This window comes from Thamnophis elegans, chromosome 7 (assembly GCF_009769535.1).
Source record: "Thamnophis elegans isolate rThaEle1 chromosome 7, rThaEle1.pri, whole genome shotgun sequence".
NCBI classification, from domain to species: Eukaryota; Metazoa; Chordata; class Lepidosauria; order Squamata; family Colubridae; genus Thamnophis; species Thamnophis elegans.
Genome location: NC_045547.1, coordinates 33760010 through 33771770, shown reverse-complemented (window position 1 = coordinate 33771770; position 11761 = coordinate 33760010). Strand labels below are relative to the sequence as shown.

Genomic DNA, 11761 nt, shown 5'->3' with positions numbered 1-11761 from the left:
GTGAACCTATAGGAGCTGGATTTTCTTACTGGTCTGTGAAAACCCTTTGATACAAAAGAGGCCGAAAGCAACCAAATATATCGGTGCCAGAAAGATTTTGTTAGTCAATTAGTTTTTCTGTTGTGAGTAAGCATAAACCTGTGGGTTTTTATTTGCAGTGTTTTTTCAATATGCCTTACAAGCACTGTTATGCTGTACATCATTTTAAGTGTTGTAGTGATCTGAAGATTTACTTAGCAAGTGGTGTAAAGGCAAGCAAAAATAGGTATTTCTTTTTTACAAAGTCAGGATATTGGGAAAATTTGCTTGTTGATATTGTTGTAAATAGTTTCAGTAAATTTGTGACAATGGTTATATAAGTAGCCATTAGGATGAAAACCTGGGGGTTCACTTTAAGAAATCAACCTATATGTGAGATTGGTTGCAACTATTATGTAAATTGGTTAAAGCCTATTAGATTTTTTTTTCTTTAGATCTCAGTATCTTGAATCTGTTGTATAACTTTTGAATGTGATGTTAAAAGATATTTGCAGGAGATTGAAGAAAATTAAAGATCAGTAAAATGTTTCTTTGAAATAAGAGAGATAGAGAATCTGATGTTAGCATTAAAAGAAGCACTATGTTTGTTTAATAAAAACTGTTAGATATCCCTTCAGTCTTCATAAAAGATTTTATGTTCCCTTTTAATATATATAAAATAGAGGTTGCTATCTAAATTGCTTTACTCTCAGATTATCAGGTAATAAACTGTACTACTGCTTTGTTTAGTCCATATTGAGAATTTAGCACCCTAAATATTGGTGATATTATAGAGTGCTAAATTTAGGGATGATGATGTACCTCTACCTGCATTTCACATTGGCTCTTACTTTGGACAAATTAGGGCTATTGGGAGATAGATTTAGCACACTAGGCTATGTTGCCCATTTTCAACTGAAATTGATGGTTACGGTAAAGTTATAGGGTTTCCTAACTATTTCAACGACTATTTGCATTATTTAAATATATTTAGCCTAGTTATAGTTGGTAATTCCTACTTTTGATCACATTGTGGTAAATTTAGCGCCAGTAATGCATTTAGAAATGTTAATGCAGCCTAATTCATAGTAACAGAGGCTTATACAGAGGTTTTTTTTTAGAACTGAGCCATCACTATAACCCACAGTCCCTTTTATGTTGCTGAGAATCTGTTAATTGAAATATTCTAAATTATTTTTTCACTTATAGGGAAGTCTACTATGTGAACAAAGTAATATATTATTTTGCTATTTGTGGATTAAAATAGAACATTGCAAAAAGATGTCATTGAATTACTGACAATTATTTTTAAGTATTAATATCTGATTTGTAACCATTTCTATAATAATACATAATAATATTCAATACTATTACCAAAATTAACACTATACTACCTACAATTTATCATTAGGAAGTAACTTTTTCTGTGATTTTTTTAAAAAACCTTGTTTTTCTTTGTATGTTGTTAGTTGGTATTGAGAATTCTACCAATTGTCCCTCATCCTCCTTCTGCTGTTATAATATGAAATGTAGTACAGATAGTCCTTAATTTATGGCCACATTTTGAGCCAAAATTTATGTTGCTAAGCAAGACATTGTTAAGTGGGTTTTGCCCCATTTTACAACCTACCTTGCCACAGTTGTTAAATGTATCACTGCAGTTGTTAGTAATGTAGTTGTTAAATGAATTTGGTTTCTCCATCGACTTTGCTTGTCAGAAGGTTCCAAAATGGATCCAGAGGGTTCCAAAAGTGACATATTTATGCCACTGTCATAAATATGAGTCAGTTGCCAAGCATGTTAATTCTGATTACATAACCATGAAGATAGACCAACATTCATAAGTGAAAAATGGTCATAAGTCACTTTTTTCAATGCCGTTCAATGTAACTTTGAACGTCACTAAATGAATTGTAAGTCGAGGATTAGCTGTATCTTTTGCTATATCTTTTTTTTTTTCTTTTTGTTGCTATAATTTATCCTTTTCTACATGGTATTGCCCTTGGAGTATTGCAGGCCAACAATAAGTTCATAGTAAGTTGGATGTTTTGCTTGAAGTTATATTTGATTATTGTGAGATTTGTATTAAAAGGGATCAAAATAAAAGCAAGTAATGATATTTTCATTAAATGTAATATGCCCATATTGTTCAAATCACATTTTGCAGGATTGCTAGCCTCATATCTAATATCTCAGGTTTAAGACGAATAGGACCTAATCCTGGGATAATAGGTGAAATAGTTGTAATAGATGAAAAACCTAGGTGAATACAAAAAATGATGGTGTAAGTAATACTGTGTCCCTAAGTATAATTTTATCCAAGTGCATTCTGTTCTTATGCTGTTCTATTTGGGAAGGTGAGGCTACTGAACTTTGTAAATCAGTGGACATCCAAATACCATACTATTATTAATGCTGCTATTACTAGTTCAGCAGAGGACTTCAGTTAGTTTCATGCTTGTGGAATTGATTCATGTGGAAGTTCTAAATCTGTATTTTTACATCTATAATATAAATATTTAAAAGCATTTCTTATATCTATACATTATTATATTAGGAACACAGGTAAGATGGTATTTTAAGATTTAAAAAGTCTTATTGATTTAAATAAGATAATTTGGGTATTTTTAATTGCATGGCTGGGCAACCTGAATCCTCAGAGCTGCATATGGTCCACAGATCTTTTTTGCTGGTCTTAGAGTCCATACATTTTCACAGAAATAAAATATGAACATGAAATAATATAAAGTAAGATTAAAGAAAATAATATGTAGTGAGAGTAGAGAAGCCATAGGTTAGTGATTATGTGAGTCAAATGTGGCTGGATTCACATAGCAAACCATGGTTTAAGGTTCAGTAAATTAAATTAAAAACCAATGTTAGATTATTGGTAGTTTAGTACAATATGTAACTGGCCATAGAGCTTGTTTTTCTACTTTGATGAGAAAAGCAATTAAAAGAGAGGGTAAGCAACATCTAGTCATACATAATCACTGATCTGCAAGATTGATTCTGATTCAATAGATCATTGTTAAACACTCTTTAAAAAAGTTTAATGATTGACTACAGCCATTGAATTAAGTTTATGTGCTTGCAAAAATGAGATGGCACATCATTTTGGTTGTGCAAATATGGTTATATTCTGTGTTAAAAACAATTTAGCTGTGGATTAATTTGGCTTGTTTCAACAAATAAGGTTTTAACATGTTAAAACTATGACAACGATAACTATCATAGTTTAGCATACTTAGCATAGATAAATTACATTTGGTGTACTATGTCCAGTTCTGGAGATCTCACTTAAAAAAAGATATTGATACAATTGAGTGAGTCCAGAAATGGCAATAAAAATGGTCAAAGGTCTGAGGGAAAAACCTATTAGGAGAAATTGGAGGAACTGGATATGTACAGCCTGGGAGACAGATGGGAAAGAGGGGACATGATTGAAACCTTTACATATATTAAAGTTGTAAATAAGGTTCTAGAAGGCAGTATTTTCAATATTAAAAAAGCAACATGGGGGCATAACCTCAAACAGGCACAGGAGGCAAGTTCATAAGTAAGAGTAGTAAAGGTTGGAGCCTTTTGAGGAGGTAGTAGGTCAGTCATCAGTAACTGAGTTAAACATGGTTGGGATAAACATGTGTCCATCATCCAACAATTTTTTTTAAATAAAGTAATTTAAAAAACCTCAAAGGGCAGACTCGGCCAACAGATTTTTTTATTTATTTTTTGCCATTTAAGTTTCTAAATAGAAGTGAAAAATAATTGCTTTGTATCCATATCTAAAATAGTGGGAAACTCACTTTAGTACCTTTCTAACAATCTAGCATTTGTTCTCAGAACTGCAAACCAGATCTTTCTATGATGAAAGGCAGAAAATAGAAGTGTATGTATCTCCTGCCTTGTTCTACAGCAGTACTTGGAGATATACAGGTTCCAATGTAGAAATAATAGTAATGGTTATCCTTGATGCACTAATCATTCAAGTAATACTTTGATATCACCTCTGAACTGCCGGATTTTTTTTTAGACTAGAGTAAAAAATTACTAAATTATATTGGAACTTGATTTACTTAATACGGTAATGAAAGTGTATTATAATCTAGAGCCATGTTTGTTGCTGCTTTAACTAATCCAGTTGCTACATTTGTGATGTGTGAATAAAAAATAAGATCAAGATAAATTACAACATTGAGCTACAAAATTTCCAGCAGCAGTTCTTCTGTTTCTTTAAAAAGAAGAAGGAAATAGGGAAGGATTAACCTTTCTTTCTATTCTGCATGATTACTACTATCTATTTGTAAAATTGGAAACAGTGAACAGAACTGTGGGCTACTAATTCCTTTTAAATTGGTGATTGAAACGCATGAGAAGAGAGGATAAAATTTTGATAGAGCAATTTGTGGTAATCTACTGGATGCCACATGAATATATCTCATGTTTGTATGCAATGGGTGAGTCAAAGTCATGTAAAAATCTAAAGGAATGAAAATTACATCTCTATGATGCCAGTTTAGCTTCATTCAGCTGCATCTCAAATTGTCCTTGCTATACCACAGTAGTTGATCTCACTCTTTACAATAACATTCAGTGATGACATAGAAGAGATTAGCCATAGAATCTCTTTTGCCCATATTTTGTGAATATGATTTGAATTTACTGAATTTAGTAACTTTAGAAGTAATCTTTTTTTAATGCAGTTTCATGCAATTAGATCAGAAGTAATTATGATGCTTTTTATTTAAAAAAACTTTATATAACCTACAATAGTTTTGTAGACAATATGACTTTTCTTTTTTAAAAAAATGGCTCTTGCTTGTTACCGGATAGATGCAATATATGAATTGTCAAGTAGGAAACAAGAATGCTAATTTAAAGTATTTCAGAATCACTTAGTGTGCTGCAGGAGATAAAACAGGAAGGCAATATGTTGTAGAGTGATCACAATTTTTCACTGTCATCAGGCCAAGTAGCGAATGAAGGCTGTCATGATGGGAAATAGCTACTTATACCGCAATTTACAACAGTTCATTTAGTGGCTTAGTGTTCAAAGTTACAATATCACTGAAAAAAGTGACTTATGATTGCTATTCACGCTTTCCCCCGTTGCAGCATTCCCATGGTCATGTGATCAAAATTCAAGTGCTTGGCAACTGACTCATATTTATGACAGCTGCAGTGTCTGGGGTCATGTGACCACCTTTCGTGACCTTCTGTCAAGCAAAATCAAAAAGGAAGCCAGATTCACTTAAAGCTGTGTTATTAGTGATTCAACTATAGCAAGAAAGGTTGTAAAATGGAACAAAACTCACTTAGCAATACAGATTTTGGGTACATTTTGGTCATAAATCTAGAATTACTTGTATTTGTTCAAAACAATTCTAATTTCTATAATTGAGATAAATATTGGTGTCTGTTAATCTGGAATACACCATTTAATTGAATGAATTATATTCTGAATTAATGTTTGAGTACAGAAGAAAAACATAATTTTCAGATCTCAAATTTTATTTTCTGTGACTGTTTCTTAAACTTTATTTTCAGGACTCCTTCCCACTTTTAAAAATTATGGAAAATTCTGAAGGGGCTTTTGTTTATATTGATTATTTTTATCAATATTTTCTGTATTCAAAATTAAAATTGACACAGTCACAGAATATTTATTTATTGGATATGTAAAAGTAACAATATTAAACCTATTAGATATATCTCAAGGAAAACCCTTTGTTTACAAAAAAAATGAAAAGAATAATATTGTTTTTAATTTTTGTAAGTACTTTCAATATCTGCCAAATAATTTTAGTTTTTCATGGATCTCATTTTAAGAAATACTGCTCTATAAAATTGTTTAGGTGTTCATCTCATTCTCAGAGTTTGTAAAGTTGTAATTTAGTCCTCACTTATGTTATTTAGTAATAGCATATTTAATATATGTGGGGTTTTTAAATATTCTGTGTTAAGTTGGTAGAAGTATTAAATTTGGTAAGTCCTTTTATAGATAATTTAAAGCAGTGGTGAACCTTTTTTAACTGAATCATAAGCTTTGAATGACATGAGATGGGACTATGATTAAAACCACTGCATTTATTAAATTCAGTTAATGTTATTCCCTATATGTTGAATAATTTCCCCAGTCTCTTGCATTAAAATTGCAGTATGGCTGTAACAGTTCGGGTTTAGGGTACCATATCTAGTATTAGGACACAGATTGTATATCACTGATTAATATATCTTACTGATTCCAAAAGGGTTTATTTAAATTAAGCTGTTTAGTTTAGTACTGATGCATTAGATATTAAACTAAACATGTTAAGTATTCTGTTTGCTTTCCATTTAAATTGTAGTAATAGAAAATCTGTCATGTACTGCATATTTAAATATTAAAAGTGATTGATTTCTTGTTTTCTCTCATCAGAAAAAATCACTCATTGAAGACCCATTTGATAATGAAGAGCATGAAGGCATGAGGTGGAAATGCTGGCTAAGAAATTTGAAACAAAATATGTGAGCAAATCTGTAGAAATTGTTGCTATTGAAGGCATGAATCCTGATAATTTTTAGTTGCTTCTAACATTGCTTTAAGTGACAAATTTAGCTTTAAATAATTTTGTTTTGGTCATGGTAACATATCCACTGTGTTTGCTGTCTAATCATTCTGCTTTTATTCATTTCCCCCAGAAGGCAGGGACTCTTCTGAAAGAAAAATAATTCTGTTATGTCTAAACCCAAATTGCTAACTTTTTCTTAAAATAGCCTAAGCTAATTTCAGTTTCTGCATTCAGTCTTATTCATTATAAGAACATAGAACATCCGGTTAAATGTAGGTCTTAATTTATTTCTCTTGGTATCTTGCTAACTTATTTGCCAGAGAATCCAAGCAGGAAAGATTGATGAACTTTTTTTTCCTGTTATCCTATAATGCTTACCTGCTTCATTTGTTTGTTTGCTTATTGTGAGAAAAAAAATTCCTCTAAGATATCAATCTTATTTTATAGGGTGGAAAGATCCACAAACATCGGAAGGACCGAGCCCAAGATCTAATAGATATGGGTTCTGGTTATGATGTAAATGATCCTTTCATCGATAATTCAGAAGCTGTAAGTAAAACTTAAATGCATATTGTATCTTTCTCTGAGAGCTGAAATGTACGGTGATATCTCGATAGTCACCGTTAATTGGTTCCAGGAGGTGCAATGAATACCAAAAATGATGAGTATCAAACACACTTTGCCCATAAGGAATAATGGATTGAGTCACCAGGGAACTGAAACTGACAAGTCTAGCTTGTGTATAAACAAACTATGAGTACAGGGACAAAATGTTAGTGTCCAAATGTGTTGAGTACCAAATTCTATGAGTTTCAAAGCAATTGAGTACTAAGGTATCATTTTGTATCTGATATTCTGGGGTGATTTCATTTGGACATTAGGCTTTCTTTTTTCAGTTTAGAGATAGGACTACATCAAGTATTTTTGGATGATTGTTTAAAGCTAGGTAATTTAAAACATTGCAGTATTTACATTTGGACCCAGCATTAGGTATAGTCTGGGAGAAGAATCAGGAAATGCTGCATTTGCTTGGTAAATACTTTAAATTTCAGTGCATGATAGCTTGACTAACAACAATTGTGTTTTAATTTTTTAATTTTTAATTGATGTGATTTACATACTTCTAATATTAAATAATGAGTACATTTTACAATTTATAATTCAGATAACTCTTAATTTTTTTTGGGGGGGGGGAGCAGCATTAAAAGATGTTAAAGTATAAATAACTTACTTGATTAGCCAAAGGCAGATGTCTTATGCTACAATTAGGCAAGATTATGTTCATACTAGATGTTCATCTTTATAATATCAGTGAGATACACCCACACTCACACCCACAAACACACTTTTGCTACGTATCAACCAGAGATGGTATTCTATTTTCTTTACTACCAGTTCGGTAGTGGGATCGCACATGCGGCATGTCTAGGCATGCACACGTGGCATATCTGGGCATGTGCAGAAGGTCCTTGATGATGTTAGGGGTAGGTGGGCAGAGTCTTGTACCAGCACCACTACCGATTCGCCCTAACCAGTGCGAACCAGCAGCATACCACCATATTCTGATATATTCATACTATCCTTTTGTTGCATTGCAATAAAACTACTACATTGTTTATATTAATACATATTAGTAATATAATTTTAAGTCTTTATATTCTTTGCAGTATGATGAATTGGTTCCTGCATCCTTGACTACTATATGGAGGCTTCTACATTAATACTGGAATTCTGCAATTCCGCCAAGCATCTGATTCTGAAGAGGAGGATTTTACAGGACGCAGAAAGCATAAACCATCTAAGGTGAGTAGACTCAGTAGGGGTGTACATTAGGTCATAAGTCACTTTTTTCAGTGCCATATAACTTTGAATAGTCACTAAATGGAATACTATAATTGAGGCTACCTGTATCTAAGTTGTATGCGTCTTCTTCCCCTTTTTTTCCCTGCTCCTTAAATTTTTAGTTAGGAAAACTAAAAGATGGTGATGACCGCAGTATGAAGAAACGAAAGCGGAAAGAGGAAGAGGCAGAGAAGGACAAAAAGCCTCGGAAAATTAAAGTTACCAAGCAGTTGGGGTAAGTTTATTAATACTTTCTTCTGACATAATACATTTGGTTAAACTGGTTAAAAACAATGAATTATTTGCAATAGCATTTCCATTGTGAGTTATTTAATTCAGTAGCAATAAATGTAGATCAAGTGAAGTTCAGTATATTTTCTTGACAGGTTTTTTTAAAATAGTATCACTAAAATGATAAAGAGTTTCTTAGATTCTAAGCATATACAAATATGATACTACTATGATGCTACTATTTGAATTAGTTTATTTAAATGTGAGAAACACATGTTCAAAAATTATTTTGCAGTTTTCCAGACTCATGAGTCCGTGGATTGAAGAAAGTTAGTTGCAACCAATGTTCTGAAATAATTTAAAATGAGATTATGTATTTCTTTCACTGCTTTACAATGTACTTTACATTACATTCACTACTTTACAATGTATTGATGTAGTTTAATCTATTTAATTTATAATATTCTAGTATTAACTAATACAAAGTTTTCACATTTTTCATTAAGATCCATTAATTAATTCCATTCAGTTACTTACATTGTTTTATTTACAGGGTAATAGCACTAAATTCACACAAATCTGAAAAGAAGAAGAAAAAATTATACAAGGATTCTTTTTCATTGGCTGCTATGATCCGAAAATTTCAGAAAGAGAAAGAAGCCTTTAAAAAAAAGGAGGTTGACTTGAATCCCACAGTAGCAGCTACCTGTTCTATACCCAATAAACTTCCTATGGCTCCTACCATTGGTGGTAATGATGTGTCCGAATTGAATCTCAGCATTACAGATCCAGTGCTTTCTATTTTTGGCAGCACTAATGAACGTGAGCTCCTGCAGGAAGCTGAAAGTGCCCTGGAGATGCTGGAGACATTGATTTTGCTAGGTTGCTTGATGGTACCTCTGATGAAAGCCCAGTATCTGATCCTTTAGGAGAAAATGGAAGTGTCACTCAGCCCCCACATACTGCTGAGGTCTTGACACTGAAACAAGTGCCTGCCCTCCCAGAAGGTCTACCAGGACATCTAGAAAAGCGTATTGAAGACCTTAGGATTGTAAGTATATCTTTTTTATTGGACTTTTTAAAAGAACTTTATAACTCATGTTATTTAAGGCAATCTTTGCAATCACAATACTTTGCAAATTTCAGAATATATAACTGACATGAATGTTTGAATATTGTTTGAATTTGTTTGAATGTTTGAATAATGGAGCTCTGATCATTCTTACTTCCTTTGAGAGACAGCAAATTACAGTCCCTAGTAGCGTACAGTGCTGATATGTATGAAATCAGACTGCATGCTTCCAAAGATACAGGTTAACCTAATCCATCTGGTTTGATAAGGCTAAAATTTCAATAAACATATGTTTTCATTTCATAGAACCTATTTATGTGATCTGTATTTTCCGGTTTAATAAAGCTTTCTTTGAAGGATATAATGTTTCATTTTGTTAGGTGTTCATCTCATTCTGTTGTGATTGATTTTTAAATACACATTAACCTATCCTGAACCATAAATCTGCATGTCAGCATAGCCTGAGATTTTAAAAGACAAGTATAAAAAGTGGAAAGAGGGACACATAACTAAGGCAGACTATCAGCAAATAGCCCAAACTTACAAAAATGAAGTGAGGAAACTATGGCTCACAATGAACAAACAAAAGTAAAAAAGTAAAAAATAACAAAAAAAGCTTCTCCCAACATGTTAAAACAAGAAACAGTCAAGGAAACAATTGGTTTATTGCTGGGAGAAAATGGCAAGAAGATGACAACAGGAAGAAAGCAGAACTACTTAACTCGTTTTTTGCATCTGTCGTTACACAAAGGGAAAAAAATAGTTCAACCTATCAAAAACAGCACCACAAAAACCAGATTAGAAACACAAGTTTAAAATAGGCAAGAAAATGGTGAGTACCTGTCTACCCTAGACGAGTTCAAATCACCAGGACAGATGGATTACACCCCAAGGTTCTGAAGGAAGTGGTGGAAAAGATCTCAGAACCACTGAACTATATCTTTCAAAGATTCTGGAGCATCGAGGAACTGCCAGTGGACTGAAAAGAGCTGATAGTTTGCAACTTCCCCTCCCCCCCCAAAATGGAGTGGGGAATAGATGCAGGAAACTACAGACCTATATTAGCCTGGATACCAGGGAAGATTCTGGAAAAGATAAGGAATGAATCAATGAACACCTAGAAGCCAACAAAGTAATAACTAAAAGTCAACATGGGCTTGTCAAAAACAGATCATGCCAGACTAATCTTATTGCATTCTTTGACAAAGTGACAAAATTAGTAGAGCAGAGGAATGCCGTCGATATAGTTTACCTTGGACCTTCAGTAAGGCATTTGATAAGGTAGACCAGTACCTACTACTAGATAAAGTAGAAAAATGTGGGTTGGACAGCATTACCACCAGATGGATTCGTAACTGGCTGACTAACCGCACTCAACGTGTAGTCCTCAATGGAACTGCATCTACATGGAGGAAAGTATGCAGTGGAGTACCCCAAGGCTCTGTTTTAGAGTCTGTACCCTTCAACATCTTCATCAGTGATTTGGACGAGGGGATAGATGGGGAACTCTGCAAACGACACCAAGCTAGCAGGAATAGCCAAAATTCCAAAAGATAGGCTTAAGATACAAAAGGATCTTGACAGACTTGAACATTGGGTGCTATCTAACAAAATTAAATTCAATAGTGAAAAAGTGAGATTCTACATTTAGGCAAAAAAAAAACAAAATGCATAGGTACGGTATATGTAATACTTTGCTCAATAGTAGTAATTGTGAGAGGGATCTTGGAATCCTAGTGCACAACCATTTAAATATGAGCCAGCAGTATGCTGCATCTGCCAAAAAAACCAATACAGTTCTAGGCTACATAAACAGAGGGATAGAATCAAGATCACGTGAAGTGTTAATACCACTTTATAATGCCTTGGTAAGGCCACACTTGGAATACTGCATTCAGTTTTGGTCACCATGATGTAGAAAAGATGTTGAGACTCTAGAAAGAATGCAGAGAACAAAGGTGATTGGGGGACTGGAGGCTAAAACATATAAAGAACAGTTGCTGGAACTCTGGGTATGTCTAGTCAGATGAAAAGAAGGACGAGGGGT

General features: G+C 33.2%; 1 protein-coding gene across 1 annotated transcript in view; it reads left to right on the top strand.

The window, feature by feature from the left end:
• Positions 1 to 11761, top strand: part of UBN2 (ubinuclein 2) — a 60308-nt gene that overhangs the window by 770 nt on the left and 47777 nt on the right. Inside the window, 8 exon segments of the mRNA XM_032222077.1 lie at positions 6437 to 6476; positions 6479 to 6525; positions 7017 to 7118; positions 8237 to 8268; positions 8270 to 8372; positions 8534 to 8646; positions 9196 to 9500; positions 9503 to 9693. Coding sequence (XP_032077968.1) covers positions 6437 to 6476; positions 6479 to 6525; positions 7017 to 7118; positions 8237 to 8268; positions 8270 to 8372; positions 8534 to 8646; positions 9196 to 9500; positions 9503 to 9693 — 933 coding nt within the window.